Genomic DNA, 18,394 nt, shown 5'->3' with positions numbered 1-18,394 from the left:
CCATGGGTCTCTATTTCAGAGGAACAAACATATCTCAAATCCTTCATTATAATTTCTTGAGTGTGATTGCTTCCTTTACTATATTATACAAGTGCTTAAAGTCTTGCACTTATACATATGATGATGAAGTAACATCTGAAATGCTAAAAGCTGATGACTCAAGAAGTTTCAATTTCAATAGACACTTGTACATGTAGTTTCATCTAATAAATTAAACCCATTGTAGCTGTCCTTATTTTTTATTTGTTTCTTCTTCCTGTCATCATCCTTTATTTTTTCTTTCCCTCATATTCTCTCGCTTGATATTTGATATGAAGTATTGTTTCAATTCATTTATTTTTTCTTCACTCATCAACCATGATATATTTCTATTGAATACATTTAATTACTTCATATATGGGCATAGCTTGGAAATTCATTAATAGAACTATTCAATATGTGTTTGCATGGTTTTAACCAATGATTTTTTAAATTGTGTGATAAATGAAAGGAATAAATGAAGGTAATCTCAATTATTATATTTGATGACTGCAGATCAAGGACTTGAACAAGGTGTTAGAGACAGAGAAAGCTGCAAGGACGGATTTAGAGCTGTATGTCGCTGTGCTTGGCAAACAGAAACAAGTCATGCAGGATGAAGGAGATGAGATGAGAACTGAACTCAAAGATGGTAAGAATTGATTCCTTATTCCTAAACTTCTTGTAGAGTTGTTGTGGCTCGATGGATAAGTCTCAAGACTTTGAACTGCAATGTTCAGGGTTCAAATCTCACCGCAGCATTTGTGTCCTTCGGAAAGGTGTTTATTTATGCATTTGCCACTCTCCACCCAGATGTAGTAAATGATTATCTTGTAGTAAGGAATTCCTTGAATGTTGAGCACCTGATCAAGGTAGCCATGGCTCAAGCTTTTAATCATGGTAGCCGTGCTAAAGCCAGGGTGATAGTATGCAGAGCTTTGAAACATTGTGTCAAGCACTTTATGAATGTTGTTCGTGGAATCTCAGTTACTGCAGGTAATGTGACGATTGTAACCATGTGTGATGTGATTTTTCAACAGTGTGCTGTATTCTAGAGCAAGAGAAGCAAAATCACACTCAGCTTGTAGTAAACCTGGCAGATGGCCAACAATCAGATCCTTGAATCTCAAATACTGTGCAGATAATATTAAGATTGTGACCATGTTGCACATGATTTTCTCAACAGTGTGCTGTATTCTAGAGCAAGAGAAGCAAGCTCACTCTCAGCTTGAAGCTAACCTGGCAGATGGCCAACAATGAGATCCTAGATTCTCAGATACTGTGCAGATAATATGAAGATTGTGACCATGTTGCACATGATTTTCTCAACAGTGTGCTGTATTCTAGAGCAAGAGAAGCAAGCTCACTCTCAGCTTGTAGCAAACCTGGCAGATGGCCAACAATCACTTCCTAGAATCTCAGATACTGCAGATAATGTAAAGATTGTGACCATGTTTAATGTGTTTCCTCAACAGTGTGCTGTATTCTAGACGAAGAGAAGCAAGCTCACTCTCAGCTCCAGCAAACCTGGCAGATGGCCAACGATCAGTTCCTAGAATCTCGGATACTGCAGATAATGTGAAGATTGTGACCATGTTTAATGTGTTTCTTCAACAGTGTGCTGTATTCTAGAGCAAGAGAAACAAGCTCACTCTCAGCTCCAGCAAACCTGGCAGATGGCCAACGATCAGTTCCTAGAATCTCAGAGGTTGCAGATGATGGACATGAGGAGGATGGAGAGCGTCCTGACGGAAGAACAGCAGAGACAGATCGCCGAGCTCCTGAAGAAGGACCAGGAGCGTGAGGAGCAGGAGAAGAAGGTCAAAGTCCTGAAGGAGAAGCGAGAGAACCTGGAGAAAAGACATTCCAAGGAGACGGCAGAGGTAAGGAACAAAGGGCATTGCCTTTTGTTCATTGAGATTCAGTCTATGGCTGGGGGTATGGCTGAATTGTAAAGATAATGGGTTGTGATAAGACATAATATTCATTGAATTAATGTAATGGGAAGTCCTGTATGTTCTCAGCTGTAAAAATGCAATAGGAATTTAAAGAGAAAGTGTATTAAGTCAACAAAGTTGGGAACAAATTACTGTTGCCCCTTCTGACAATTCGGGGGGTTCTGCTACATGTCAATGGAGCATTATTATCCATTGCAAAACTAGTTATTCATACTTAAATGGTAGATCTAATTTCAGTGCTGACCATCCAACAGACAAATCCCTACCCTCAATTGGGACAACTATTTGTAATTTTATGTTACTCATATCCTATGAAATAATCATCTTTGTATGTCCAACCCCCATGCTTGCTTTGCTCTATTAATTTCCAAAGTGAAGATCATTTAAAAAGAATATTAAAATTGCCATGAGAACTAGAAAAAGAGATGAATGATTTCAGGAAGGTCTCATGTATAGTAAGTCAGAGATATGTATTTGATAGTTATATCTGGTAGGGGGATTTAATAGTTATGCTGTAATATTACTATGTGTTCTTAATCCATGCAGCAAGAAGTTACTCAACAAGCATCGCCTGCACCTGTACAAACCAACTCATCTTCCCTTCTGAGTAGAGACGACATCGAGGACAGCGACGATGCTCTCCTGGTCCCCTCCTCCATGGACATGCCTATCAGCTCCACACCTTCAAGACTCCATCCATCTATCAACTTTGTCAGCCCCAATGTCGACCCAGAAGCGCTGTTACAATTTGACACTACAGACTCGGCTTCAGGAGCCAAGTCAACAGTTCATGGCAGCTTATCAGAGATTGGAGCTCAGAGCGGACACAATACGTCTGATCTCTTGGGCACCAGTTACGATTCTGTTTCGCTATCATCCACTATCAGTTTAACAGAGGCACAAGAAAGAGCTATCTCAGGTATAGAACTCAAAGTGGATATTTATTTTTCTTGGAAGGACTTGTAAAATCAGGATTCCGCCCGCAATTCTGTGAGCGAATGAACGTGGGCGAGGAAATCCTCTGATCAGGATCACCACTATGATCATCATCATAATCTTCCTCCTGATTGTGGTCATCTTCACACCACCATTGTCCCAAAGATCATCATCACCATCATCATTCTTTGCTCAGGGAATAACTTAAATTCTCAAATTGAATCTGCAATTTTCATTGAGGAAAAATGTTTCCCCAAATTTCAATAATTCCTATGTAAAATCCTGCTAAAAATATAATTGTGTAGCATTTGTAAGAAATAGCAAATGGAAGAGATACTACATTAAAAGATTTCCTGCATCGTAATTGTTTATGATGTTTTTTTTACTTTTAGGAACTCCTGAATCAGAGGAGATGAAGAGTGTTTTGGCCAGTGCTCGCTCTAAGACTGATCTCTACTCCCTGCTGGCAGGCAAGAGAGTCGTCAGTGATACTGAATGGACAAAAATACAGGAAGAGGTTAGTGTCTTCAGCAATCCTGTTTCTGTTATGGTAACTCCCATAGGAACTTGGTAGGACAGGTTTTTCTTTTGTTTGTGCTGGTATAACGCCAAACTGATCTATAATCAATTACATAGGACAAATTTTACATCAAAGTTGATCAGACATAGTGGCTGACCCTATAGACAACGGAAATTACTAATGGGCCTTTTTATCGAAGTGGAGGCAGTGGCAGAGGGGGGATTTGAACTCACAACTTTGCGATCATGTGTCCAATGCTCTTACCACTAGATCACAAGACCCGTGTGGTATGTGTAGTCGGTAAATTGCCAATTCGTCTACTGCCATCCCGTCCACTCACCACATGGTCTACATTCATTTCGTCTAATGCCATTTCGTCCATCAACATTTCGTCTACCACCCATTTCGTCCAATCACCATTTCGTCTAATAGCCATTTAGTCTAATAGCCAGTTAGTCTATAGCCAATTCGTCTACAACCATTTCGTCTACCAACCATTTCGTCTAAATCCATTTGGTCTAATGCCAAATCGTCCATTAACCAGTTCGTCCACCGTTCATTTGGTCCAATAGCCATGTCGGCTAATTTCAGTTGGTCCAATATCCACATCGTCTACTTATCGACTCGTCCAATTGCCATTTCGTCTAATAGTCATTCCGTCCATCAACCATTAGGTCCAATAATCAGTTCGTCTACCAACCAAATCGTCTACTAACCATTTCGTCCAATTCCCAAATCGTCCAATAGCCATTTAGTCTAATAGCCATTCGGTCCAATAGCCATTTCGTCTAATACAAATAATTTGCGTTATCCGAGGAGGGGAGCGAAATGACTTTAATACCTTGAAATTATTGATGATATTAGTTTAAAAAAACCCTAAAAACTATGATGATAACTACTATCGCAAGGGTCGATTCAGTGGGTACAGCAATTCAGGCACCCCCACCCCCCTAAAACGCACACACACACGCACACACACACATATAAAAGGGGAACTAAGATGGGGAAAATGGAAAAGGGTCCTTTTATTTTAATTTGTCGCTCAATTTTTATTAAAAAAAAAGAAAGGAGAATATTGTATTCCGATATCAAAATACGATAAACAGATGAAAGACAATATAGCCTTTTAAAGAAATATTATTGATCAATATACCCCCACCCCCCAAAAAAAGAGCTCTTCCCGATCTGTCCTATCTTCTTTCCCTGTACTATCCTCTCCCTTTTTGTTCGTTTCCCGTCGCTAGAAGCCCGCCTGCGCCTAAAATAAATGTAGGCCTAGTAGTATTGACAATAACGATGAGTATAATGTTTGTGATATACTCATGCTGTAGCAATTAATGGATATAATAATAAGAATGATAATCATCATAATGATACTAATAAATAATAATAATAATAATAATAAAATTCACAATAATACTACCAATAATAATAATTATGATGATCATATTACTAATATTAACAAAAATGATAATAATAAGGATAATCATAATAGAAATAATATACATAATTAAAATAATTACTACTACGTAGGCGCGGATCCAGGAGTTTACAGGAAGGGGGGGGGTATTGAAATCACTAGAGTAGATTTTTGGTCGCGAGTATATAGGCCTGCCGGGTATAATTATATCACATCCCTTTTGCGGATCTAGCTTTTGCTAATGGGGTTACCAACGTGCCAGAGCACGTTGTCCGCTGGCGACATCGCCAGTATACCATTCCGTTTTTCCTCGCCCGTATCGTGTATGTATAACCTCGATAAGACACACATTGCTTCCCCTTTGGGGTGGAAAACACTTCCATAATGCAAAGTAATCAATGACGAACAACACTAGTCAACAGTGATAAAATAAATCAAGAAGTTGAAGAGAATTGGTAATTAATTAGGCCCACAATCGCGAATAGAGTCGACTCGGGTCGTAGAGGGCGCTAGTGCAGCATAGTAGACCAGTATGCGTATTAGACGAAATGGTGATTAGCCAAAATGGCAATTGGACATATTGGTTATTAGACCAAATGGCAATTAGACCAAATGATTGTTAGCCGAAATGAGTTTAGACCAAGTGATAGTAGACCAAATGCAGTTTGATAGACCAAATGGAACATGGACGAAATGAAAGTAGACCAAGTGGTTATTAGACCATTTGCCTTTAGACCATTTGGCTATTAGACCAAATGGGAATAGACGTAATGATAGTGGACAAAGTGGCTATTGGACCAATTGGCAAAAAAATACCATTAGACCAAATGGCTATTAGACCAAATGATAATAGACGAAATGGCTATTAGACGAAATGGCTATTAGACGAAATGGTGATTGGACGAAATGGTAATTGGACCGTGTGGATAGTGGACCAACTGATGGTAGACGAAATATTAGACCATGTGGGTAGTGGACAAAATGACAGTGGACGAAATGGCAATAAACCTGTGTAGTCTAGTGGTGAGAGCATAGGTTAGAGTAGTTTCAACAATCTTCACAATGGGATACAAATAGGGGGTTGTAATTGTCAGGCCTCAGTAATATGTTTTTTAACCCTTAAAAAGACTGGGTGATAGGCAGGAGCTAATTCGGTCCCTGTTAGGATTTTTCACGATACATATGCAATATACAGCGCGTCCCACAAAAAACAAAACCAAGATTTAGCGATTTTTTATCATTACTTAATCATAAATAAAATAGACAAATGACCTACCAATTTAAAGCTCAGAATATCCTCTTTCATCTGATATTACTTGGATTATTTCTCATTCACGCATGAGTGAGCAAGGACAATTTGAAGAAAGGATATCAAAACTCATTGGGGGGGGGGGGTATCTGGGTTTTGAAAAGTTCAATATCTGCTCTTTAATTTGATACCTAAATTACAGAAAATGGTCAAGAAATAACAAAGTTCTGGTCATTTAAAATAAGGCTTGAATTTCAATAATTTCATAAAATGAAGAGGTTCTCCAGGCTGGCTTTCAAACTCACTCGACACTCCGTTTTGTTGATGATCAGTCATGCATTAAATCTTTTGTTCACCACGCGATAGCTTCTGTGGGAAACCGGTGAAAACACGTTTATCTCGTGAAATTATGGAAATACAGATATTGAACTTTTCAGAGATGTGGTTTTCTTTTTGAAATCCAGATACCCCCCGTCCAAATGAGTTTTTGGTATCCTTTCTTCAAATTGTTTTTGCTCACTCATGCGTGAATAAGAAATAACCTAAGTAATATCAGATGAAAGAGGAGATTCTAAGCTTTAAATTGGTAGGTCATTTGTCTATTCTATTTATGATTAAGTTATGATAAACGATCGCTAAATCTCGGTTTCGTTTTTTCTGGGACGCACTGCATATACTTTTTCTTTCTTTCTTTTTAGCTGTCAAAATAGCTCAGTCAGTGTATAAACTGTAGCTTGTGCTATGGTTGTTTTGTTTACAATTTTAACTATCCTTCAGTGTAATATAGAAATATCAGTATCTAGAATGAAAGAACTCTTCATGAATATCAATTTGCTGATTTATTGTGTAATTTATCTTGAAGTTTTTCAGAAAAAAGATACAATATCAGATAATGCATAATGTCAACTCTTCAAATATTTCAAATATGTGTATGGTATTTATGGATCCATGTCATCCCTCGCAGTTACCGTATCTCGTAGAAGTGAGTATGCCTGGGTACACCATTTCACAGATTTGCTGATTAACTCTTTGTGTGCTGGGCCATGAACCCCCTGTGTAATGAATTATTTTCAGGGAGGGAAACAATGCATTGCTTGTGTGAGCATGAAATGTAAAGTTCAAGCAGCACCGAGTGTGCATTGGTGCAAATTACACATGGACAGGGTTAATAAGTGTAACTTTGTATGCAGCATCTTTGGGAATGGATTCTTCATGTAAATAAAGTTTCCTCTCATGTCTCCTCTTCTTGAATTATTGTTTGAGATCCAGAAAATAGTTTGTTGAAGAGCTGCACTGAAAAGATGATGTTTTTGAGAGGGGGTTTTCCTTAATATTTTTGGATACTATATACATTTTGTTATGGAAAATGTTGTAAAAACCATTAAATAAAATGAAATGAAATAAATAAATGTTTGGTTTACCGTATGTACTTGTCCTGTCAGATTCGGTTTGCTCGGGAGAAGTTAGGAAGGCCATGTGACATGTGTACCAACTATGAACAGCAGCTGCAGGGCCTTCAAACTAAATACTCTGAATCCGTGGAAAGTTCAAGAACACTTAGACAGGTAATACTCTTTGTTGAAGGCATTCAACTATTGTAGGGAGTGGATTAGGATGGATATGTTTATGTTAAGGTTAGATGAATCCTGCTACGATGAAGTATTATACAAACCAAACCTCTATTTTAGAATGTTTATTGGTGTGATTGAGTGGGCTCATGAATATTCATGGTTGATCTCGGCCTTATATTAGTACACCAGCGAGAAGAGTTTGAAATTAGGCTAGTAAGAATGTCAAACCCCTAAAATCACTCCAAGGAAGCGTATGTCTCTCAGTCACTGAGTCCTACCCCCCCCCCCCCCATCTTGTTTGCAAACTCCTAAAAGTTGCACGCAGTAAATCCCAACCAAATATATGTGTGATTAAAGCCCGTCTCACACTGCCATCTGATACAATACAATTTTTCAAGAAATCACACTTTGCATTAAATATGAAAGTTCCAAGAAGTGAAATTACTTTATTCAAAGTTTGACATGATGTCAGAAATACTAAAATCATATCTTTATTTTGCGGCTAGCCCTGTGGTCTGAGTAAAGTCTGAATCGGCTTCAAGTCGCAGCCAATGATGATGTCATTACAATTTGGAATTGAATTGATTTTTGTTCATACAGGGAGGCTCGAAATTGACTGAATTTCGATTTCAATAGTCCTACCACTATTCCCAACACTGATCTGTAAGATTTTATCAGTTAGAATGTCCGTATCAAATGTTATCACAATTTCTTTGAAGTATGGATCGCAATGAATCGTATAGTGTTAGCAGTGCTTAATGTTTTGCTAAGTTTTCTTCATATGGAACCTGTGTTCAATTCAATGTTTGTTTGTCAGCAATATATCTGATCCTATTCCAAATGTAGGAACCTGTGGACATTCCTATAATCAGTCAATTAAAGTTTAAGAGCCACTCATGGATGATCAAGAAATTAAGGTGTGGGAAGGTGGCCTTGTTATTCAAAGGAAAATGCCTTTGAATGGTTCCCAGTAATGATGTGGAATCCATATTCTTAGTGTCTGCAGTTAATATCATGCTCACTACATAATTATCTTGAAAATGTGCCATGTAATTCTAGCTACTGCTAGTATTTATAATGGCCAATGAAAAGATTTTTTTAAAATTATTATTTCTTTTCAGCAACTTGAGCAGGAGATAGACAATGTATTAAGAGAACAGAAGATCCGTTCAGAGTTGGAGGAAAGCCTGAAGAATGCTGCAGAAGATGCTCAGATACAGGTGAATTTAATGAGATCACCTATTTCAAAACTCAACTGTTTATCACTTTTTGTCTCGCCAACCAGAAGTGAAGGCGAGACATAAGGATCCAAATGTTGCCCGTCTGTCCGTCACAAACATTGTGACACAACATTGTTATGACATAGCTTTGCTACCGTAAGTCACTTATGAACCAAACTTGGGTTGTAGCTGTACTTAGGAGACCTGCATTTATTGTGTTCAGAGGTGACATGGTAAGGTCAAAGGTCATTTTGAGCTCAACATTGAAGTTTATGCGCAAGACTCTTATGACAAATGTTATTCCATCCCAGTTATTTTACAATGAACATTTGATACAATTCTGTTGCGTGCCCTCGCAAATGACAATATTTCTGGTTACTTTCACAAGTGGGCGAGACACAACATTGCTAATGCCTTGTATTTGATAAATGTTCAAATTCTTACTTACTTTGTTGGTCTCATTTTCATTGCTAGGCATATACTTGCTCGACAATGCCATGTGTTATGCAGACCTGCCATCCAGTACGTTTTAGGTGTATTTAGTACGTTTTCAACCAAAATACGGCAGTACATTTGTTCTTTACAAAATATTTTTTTTGTAAAAAAAATTTATTTATTGAGAAAAATCATCTCTAAATGTCTCTATTTCATAAAATGTACACAAATATGGTTATTAGATCAATGTAATTTCAGGTATTTTTTCCCAATCATTTTGTAAAAACCAGGTTGAGATATACACAAGTTTCAATTTTTTTTTCATCTGCAAGAGCAGTGCGCATTTTAGCTTGCATGCAGCTTGGGCGCCCCGATGAGCGAGTGCGCAGAGCATTTTATTATAAAACACACTTTTGGGGGAAAAATTCATTTTTTGTATATCACAGAATACAGTTTTTCATTCCCAGAGGTTGGCAGGTCTAATTATGTACTGTCAATGAGGCAAGCTCTAGTCCTACTTATTGTGTTGATGATGGTAATCATGATTGATGAAGGTGGTATGGAGGATGAGGAGGAGGAGGAGGAGGATGGCAATAATGAAAATAATGATGCTGATAAGGATGAATATTATGTTGAGAATATGATGAACATGATGATGATGGTGATGATGTTGGCGAGGATAATGAGAATGATGATGACAACTCTGATGTTAATGACGGTTATAATCGTGATGATGATTATAATAAAAGTGATCGTCAGGACAATAATGGTGGTAATTTACCACAATCATGAGGAAGATTATGATGGTGGTAGTTGTGAATAACTGAATTGCATTTGCACAATTTTTATAATTTTCTTCATATATAAATTTCCTTTCAGATCAAAACACTCACCACCAAGAACGGAGAATCAGAGCAGCTTTTATCAAATATTAGACACCAATATTTAAAATCACAAAATGAGTTACATTCCCAAATGGTAAGTTCCATTTTATTATGCATCTTTCATTCATCAATATTTTCAATTTTTTAATGTTTTGTGTGTTTCATGTGTTTCAAGTAATCTGTACATATTTTTTTCAGGAACTGCCATATTGATATAGATTCTTTATGTTTGTGTTGCAAATAAAACAATCAAACGCACAAACTGCATCTAACATTTCCAATAATGTGATTTTCTATCCATATTCTCACTGCAGCAAATTCTATTTGAATCCAGAGAACAACTTTACCAAGAAGTAAGTGTAATTTAGATATTCAAGATCAAAGTTCTTTGTGTAACTCAAAGTTTATTGGAACATACACATGTAGTTTCTATATAGGCTACATGTAGGTTTAGCCAGCAGCTGATTTATTTGGTTTTGGCCAGCCTGTTTTCTTTCCTCAGGATTTTAATAGTGCAATTTGTGTAGTTCCCAAAATGTTTTGTGCTTCAAACCCATATTTGGTTATTTTATTATGATTCAATGATTGTAATGCCCAGATTCCAAGGAAAAGAAACCTTTGTTTGGAATTGTAAAACAAGTATTTTTTTACCATTTTACCCTTTTTTATTAATTTTCTGTCATCATTTTGCTACTACTCTGAGGAGAGGTGAATGATGCATGAGTTTTTTTTCTTCTAAATTCATTAATTTGGGGTGGGAGAGAGGGTGACTTGTTTGTGTTTCCCACCGAATGACCTATACACAGTTCGATCTGTGATTGGATTGATCCCTTAAAAGTCTCCACAAGACACATTTTCATTATTTGTGCTGGTGGTTTTTTTTCTTCAGGTCACAAAGTTACAGAAAGAGAATGACAGTCTTAGTGCCAAAAGGTCTTTACATCAATCTCTTCAGAGCAGCGAACCATTTGACTTGCCAACATCACCACAGGTTCGTAAGACGTTGACTACTTGATGAAATTAAGTGGGATGGGGTGTCCGGTTAAACTTTAGTAAGTTACGCATGTCAATACACCTGCACAAAACTACAAATTGCAATGAGTGAACTAGCCACACTATCAAGTTTGGCTTCTAGTTTTGGGGGAAGAAATACTGGTCTTCCTGCAATTAAATCACTGGCAGAATGAAAATAGATATTCAGAATGATTTTAAAAAAAACCTGTATTATATTGACAAAACACTCGCCATGAGATGCTCCGGATATTTGTAGAGAAGTAGTTGTTGTTGCCAACTATTACACCTTGTACTTTCCTGGAACAGTTTCAGACTCTCACCCACGGTTAATTTTTCATTGTGATAAAATGTTGCTGAATACTTGTACTTTGTGCAGGAGCTTTCCCGTCTGTGCATGAAGTACCGTGATGACATCATCACAGTGCGAGTGAATGCCGACCATACGGAGAGCTCGCTGAGGAGTGAGCTTAGCTTCACTAGGGAGCAGCTGGAATCAGAGCAACATCAACGCATGACCATGGAGGACACCTATCAGACTGAGCTAGATGATTACAAGGAGGAACTACGTGAGTAGTGCAATAGATAATTAGGGACAGTGATTTTCCGTTTAAAAAAATTGCCTTTTCCGTTTCAGAAAATCTCAAATTCCGTTTCAGCATGTCAGAAAACGGAAATTCCGTTTTCCCATAGACTTTGTACACACCAGTGTTGTAGTCAAGGCATAAAACTCCAAGGCCAAGGCTTCAATACCGTTCCGTTAATTCCGTCCATTTTCCGCAATTGCAGAAATTCACTGTACCTAGATAATGACAAAGATCCTAGTCTGTATCTGTCCAATGTTTTGTCTGATGTCAGTCACAGTTCCATGCCATTACTCTGTATTCAGGAGGCACAATTGATTGTAAACATTGACTCTTCATTTGCGATTGAGTTTACTTACCAGTTGCCGATAAATTTTAACTCAGGGGAGCGTTTCATGAAAGGACTTATCGGGAGTTTGATCCGGCAAGTTCCAGTTTATCCGATCGTTACCATAGTAGCATTGCTTCTCAGCCGATCAAAATCAAGGAAAGTTGTTAGATCTGACAACTTGTTGGATAAAAATGTTGATGAAACACTCTCCTGGAGTACACTGTCAGGAATGATTTGAAGTTTTGATTTATCACAACGATGCATGGCTGATGAGAAGAAGGTTCCCTGACATCTGCTCCGGTAACGAATGCTCCGATGGAAAATCTGCATGTTAAACCAAACATATAACCTGATATCCAAAACCAAATAAATCCTAATCCTTACTTTATATTCTGAACCACAAACTCTATGATACAACCCTATGCCCTCTAAGATATTACGACCAGAGCAAATAGTGTAGTAGGTTTCACGGTACACCATGTATCTTAGGACCACCCAATCTCGACGTTTCAAGTGTGTTCTTGTCCTCGGGAGAATGAGCAAAGTTTGTAAACACAGGCCTTATATACTCTGTCGAGGTGCCGTATGCACAGTACCTCGCAGGGTACATGTCTCTGATTGGCTAGAAAAGTCACATGACATCCACATATGCGGACGTGTGTGACAACACACAAAATTGGGAACGCAAGACCAGTGACGACGGAAAATGCCGTCAGTTGTCATTCCCGCTATGATTAGCATGAATGACAAAAGCCACCACTTCCGCCCGTACACTGCAGTGAATAGAAAGAATAGAAGTGGTATAGTGGGTAAATTTTGCTATATCAGAATAGAATCTAGAAATATTTGATTGCACAATATGAATGACTATCTATTTTTGCCTGTAGAATTGAGGTCATAATCTCTCATTGGTTGTTTTATATTGACTAATTCTTATTTTCAGTTGTATTACGGAACCTAAGAGAAGATTATGAGAAAGAGAAGAAAAGTAGAGGTGAAGTGGAGGAGACATTGAGAGAGGTCCAGGAATCAAAGAAGTCTATGCAGGGAAAGTCTAAAGAGGTCATCACTGCACTCCGAGAGCAGGTTGAAGAACTATCAGCACATAAGGTATTAAAGCTTTCTTTTTCTTTTCTTTATTGCGCCATGAGCATCTTTTAATGATGGATGCCGGCGTATCACAAATGTTCATATTATTATTAAAGCTGAATATCTTTTAGTCACCACAACGTAAGCAATGGCAAATAGAAACTATACAAGGAGGTGGGGTAAAGTTTTTCTGAGGAAGAAAAATTGACAAGAGAAACAATGTTTTTTTTTTCAAAATGGTTATATTTGTTGCAAAGATGGAGCCCCCCCACCCATTTTATCTGCCATAGATAACATATATGTAACAAATAAAATTTTCCTTTAAAATGGAACAGGGGCCCGTGACACAAAGCTTAGCAATGATCGTTGAACATTTTTCTAAGATTGATTCCATTGACTACAATGTACAATCAATCATTCAGATTCAGATTCAGATTTTATTTCCAACAGAAATAGCAAATATACAAATCATTTTCATACATTTTAACAAATATTTACAATACATTAATGATAATCATGATAAATAACATATAAAAAAAAATACAAAATATTTCATAGAAAAAATTATAATACTTTGGAAAGAAAAGTATCTGTGGAAATGGGGGATTCACTCAAAAGCATAGCTTGTATAATCATTAAAATCAAGCATACGATCAATCGCTAATCTTTGTGTTATGGGACCCTGGTATCACATTGATTGGAAGACAAACATGCTTATGGTTATTAAAATCAGCTTGAAATTGATTGTAAATCAATAACGGGTATCAATGGGCCTAATAAGAACAGCTCACATGGATGTTGTCAGAACGAAAAGGAAAGAAATAGAATTGATTATAAATCAGTGATAGGTGTCAATAAGCCTGGTAAGAGTAATACATCGGTCATATTGGTTCTACGTCAGCTGTACGGCGAGTTGAAAACAGCCGTTTAAACATTTTTTGTACCAGCTACATATAGATGGTTTGAATAAAATGAATAAAACTACTGTTTCCGACTTGCCGTACAGTCGCCGTAGAACAAATGTGGCCAAGGTATAACCCTGGTTATGTGAGAGATATTATGTCATTGGCCTATTAAGGTAGGGCAGATTCATGTTGGAAATGGTTCTTACTGGATTCTGATGACATCTTACTAGTAGGAATCCAGTGTTTTGATGGTCTGTTGGAAACCCCCCTTCCTGCCTCTTCACCTTGAGACCTTCAAATTTGAACCAAAGACTTATCTTTTTCATCGACTGTGTAATTGTGTGAATAATATGTGACAAACTGTGGAAATCAGCACCTTTGAATGTATCTTTCACGGATAAATGGGGCTATACACATATTTGTTATCATCATCAGCATGTAAAGATTTAATTTGAATTTCAACGTTGTGAGAAAGCAAAAATTAAAAAGAATACTCTAGATCCTATCAGATAGATCAGTTTTGCTTGTTTTCATTGTACATTGTTGGAACAACAAAAATGGAAAAAGTAACCAAATTCTGATAGCATTGGATGGATTGCTGTGTTCCGTTATGATGAAGCAGGGCCTAGACCCAGTATTGTCTGTTACAATTTCAATGTTACAATTATTTCAAAATACTCTTGCTATCATGCAGCACTAGGTCAGACCATTTATGAAGAATTCATTTTTCTCTGCAGACAAATTTAGAAGCCGAATTGCAAGAGAGGAGGAAAAAGAATCAGAATCTACAATCAGAGCTAGAAAACTCAGAGGCTGTGCAGAAAGACTTTGTCAAATTATCACAATCTCTACAGGTGGGTGTGTAATGGCAAATCAACATAAATCGTTGGTGATTTTACAAACCGGCTCAAACATCAGCTTGTCTCCAAAACATGATTTCGAGATATTCGCGTTCGGATGTTTGGATGTTTTTCAGACTCTCATACCTTCGCATTTTGTCCCCAATTTGTATTCATTTTTTCAATATTTGAAATAAAGCACATTTCAGAAGCTGCTATTTTTTAGCCAAAACAGGGGGTTTGAGTCACTTCGTAAAATCATGCGTACCATGCACACTGTTTTTAGCGGCACAAATCATAGTTTGAGCCAGTTCGTAAGATCATTTATACCATTTGCATGTTTTTTAGAGGCACAAAGCACATGCGCACTACATTACGGTGACCTGTGCATGCAATTCCAGAGACTTTATGGTACACAAAGAATGGTTAGAGCCAGTTCGTAAATCAAAGGAGGAAGTTGAGCTGGTTCTTAAGAAAATTGAATGTGCTCTTTTTCTTTAAATAATGTTTCAATTTGAATCTGAAATTTGGCAAATCAATAGAGTGAATCGCAGGCTTCCAGTATATGCAAAAAAAAAAAATTCAAAAATTTAACCGAAAATTAGGCTTGAGCCAGTTTGTAAAATCACTGACAAATTAATGAATGGACAATTTTAATATTTGTGAGATGTATTACTGTAAAATTGAGAAATTGAATTGCCATGTTTTCATTCAGAATTTTTAAAATAGTGAGATAATAATTGAAATTCTTTTCTCTCTGGGTTGCTTATCACACTGTAGTCCCACAAACTGATAATTGTGTTTGTGTTAATTCTAATGCAGGTTCAGCTTGAAGTCATAAGGCAGAAAGACAATGAAGTCAGGTGGCAGCATGAGGATGATGCTGATAAGTGCAATAATTGTAAGACTGTCTTTGGAACTAGTAAAAAGAAAAAGGTTTGACCAAGATTTTAAATGATTTCCATGTATACTTTCATTAAAGGTCAAGTTCACTTCAGAAAAATGATGATTTGAATAAATAGAGAAAAATCAAACTAGCAAAGCGCTGAAAATTGCCTGAAAAATCGGATGTAAAATAAGAAAGCTATGACATTTTTAAGTTTTGCTTATTTTACACAAAACAGTGATATGTACAACTCAAATGAGACAATCGATGATGTCCCTCATTATTTCTTTTTCTTTTTTATTCTTTGAATTATACAATATTTCATTTTTATGAATTTGACAATAAGGACGAACTTGACTGAATCATATAGTTTTAATCAATGCTCAATCCACATGTTCAGGGAGGAATTAATTGTTTTTTCACTCGACAATGAGGAGGAAAATAGAATATTACCTAGTTCATATAATAAAAATACAAAAGAAATAGTGAGTGGATGATGTCATCAGCTTCTTATTTGCATACCCTCCAGGATGTACATATATCTGTTTTGTGAAATTAAGTGAAACTTTGAAATGTCATAACTTTCTTATATTACATCTGATTTTGATGAAATATTCAGTGATATACTTGTTGGATTTTTCTTTTCATATTCAAATCAATTTTTTGGGGGGTGGATTTTTCCTTCAATGATTTTTAAAAAACTGATTCATTGATTTTTTTTCTCCATTTTACTTATGGTTTACTGATATGTTATTTGTTCATATTTCATGAACTTTATGTATATTTATATATTTCTTTTCTGAACCGATCAGTAGAATGACACAATTGGTTAGGAATTCAACAAAGTAGCATCCACCATAGGTTTGAGTCAAAATGGTTGGTTAACCGATGTGCGATAAATGCGACCTGTGTAATTTTATGCAGACCAATGGACCAATGAAATGAAGGATTACGTAAGAAATTCAAGTTCACAGAGTCAAAGACTTTGACAAAGTAAACATTCCATAAACAAGTTTCAAATAAATCTGATATAATCAATCAAGTGGGACTATGGAAAAAAATTTACCATTCAGGATTCCTCAGTGTTCTTGCTCGAATTCCATAAAATTACAATATTGTTGCGTTCTGTTTGCCATGCTTGTGTGACACAATTGTGTCACACACCACAGAACGCTCTGACTGTAGCGGTCTGGCAGAGTAATTACAAGTTGCAAACAAACAGAATGAATATGGCTGCACGTATACATAATGCAATGAGATCATAATGTTACGGAATGATAACTTCCATCAAGAATATTGAGTAGCCCTGCTCGGTAATCTTATTTCCATAGTCCTATCTACTTGGTTGAGTAAAGTTTAAAATTCAATGTCATGTGGAAGTTCTTACACAGGTTAATTTTCAGTCTTCGGTGACGTTGAATTTCTCCTCAGGAATTGGAGAAAGTGCATACATTGTGTGCGGGCCTGCCAAGATCTTGTGACGGGGTAATAATATAATATGTATCGCTTAGACACATTTCAAAGTATTGAGCATTATATAAAAGCGGAATGTTATTATTATTGTTACAAAATCTTTTTAAAAATGCAGTTTTATTTTCTCTACATTTTTTCCTCTGTGTTTAATTTGTAGAACCACTGTAAGCACTGCGGTAAGGTGTTCTGCCCGGACTGTGTGACCAAGTCTGTGGAGAGTGGCCCTCGAAGGAGAAAGATGCCTGTTTGTGATGTCTGCCATACACTACTTGTCAATGAATCAGCTCCTTATTTTAGCAAAGAAGCACCAGACAACACGTAGCAGTGTACAATTTGAAGTATTATCGTAGGAATAGAGGTAGCTTTTCCTTTGTTCGATAGTTAGAGGGATAGTATTTAGTAAGAGTATATAATTGTATGTAGGACGCTATAGTGTAGTATGTTATATGTGATACAAGGGTAACAGTGAAACTTAAATGATACAGTTTCATATTGAGTTAGAGGACAACAGCATGAGTAAATGTCATGTCGTATTTCACAAATTAAATGTTTATTATTACTCTTTTTGAGTATGATTGCTCTTTGAAGCATTTTAACCTACATTTAATTGCACATGCTAGTATCAGCTGTTGATTGCTAACTTGGCACTACAGTGTATGACATGGTTTTTTAAACATGTCATTTGATATTTCTAGGAATATAATAGATCGATTGCAAAAATTCACCACTAGTAAATTTATCTGGTAGATTAAGTACATGCAATTATTTTCCGTGCAAAGGAAATACATCTGTTTCAACTTCAATTGATTTGTGTAATGATTCTTTTAAAAAAATCGAATAATTTTCTTGATCTACAAGGCTTATGCCATATTTTTACCTTCAAAAATCTATTCAAGATCAATTCGATGCAATCCTATCCATTTGAATTCATTTTGATTTCAAATATAGTTGATACATTTAACAACATTTTGCACATTTTGTGATGATAAACAGATTTTATAGATTAAACTTACGATCATGAAAGTTCATCTGTGTTGGTTGAAAATAAGGAAAGATCAAACTTAT

The 18,394-nt window shown here is 36.5% G+C and overlaps 1 protein-coding gene across 1 annotated transcript in view; it reads left to right on the top strand.

Annotated features, from left to right (window-relative positions):
- The window catches only part of LOC121406875 (rab GTPase-binding effector protein 1-like), a 31,324-nt gene extending 13,303 nt beyond the window's left edge, over positions 1-18,021 (top strand). The window contains exons 8-21 of the mRNA XM_041597746.1: positions 535-670; positions 1,636-1,901; positions 2,523-2,895; positions 3,305-3,429; positions 7,544-7,666; positions 8,794-8,892; positions 10,207-10,305; positions 10,526-10,564; positions 11,101-11,202; positions 11,602-11,791; positions 13,081-13,247; positions 14,869-14,985; positions 15,793-15,906; positions 17,487-18,021. Coding sequence (XP_041453680.1) covers positions 535-670; positions 1,636-1,901; positions 2,523-2,895; positions 3,305-3,429; positions 7,544-7,666; positions 8,794-8,892; positions 10,207-10,305; positions 10,526-10,564; positions 11,101-11,202; positions 11,602-11,791; positions 13,081-13,247; positions 14,869-14,985; positions 15,793-15,906; positions 17,487-17,651 — 2,115 coding nt within the window. The 3' untranslated portion in view covers positions 17,652-18,021. The remainder of the gene's footprint in view (positions 1-534; positions 671-1,635; positions 1,902-2,522; positions 2,896-3,304; positions 3,430-7,543; positions 7,667-8,793; positions 8,893-10,206; positions 10,306-10,525; positions 10,565-11,100; positions 11,203-11,601; positions 11,792-13,080; positions 13,248-14,868; positions 14,986-15,792; positions 15,907-17,486) is intronic.
- Positions 18,022-18,394: the final 373 nt, after the last annotated feature.

The sequence above is a fragment of the Lytechinus variegatus genome, chromosome 2 (assembly GCF_018143015.1).
Source record: "Lytechinus variegatus isolate NC3 chromosome 2, Lvar_3.0, whole genome shotgun sequence".
Classification (NCBI taxonomy): domain Eukaryota; kingdom Metazoa; phylum Echinodermata; class Echinoidea; order Temnopleuroida; family Toxopneustidae; genus Lytechinus; species Lytechinus variegatus.
Note: the sequence above shows the minus strand (reverse complement) of the source record. Positions and strands in the feature narration are given on the sequence as shown.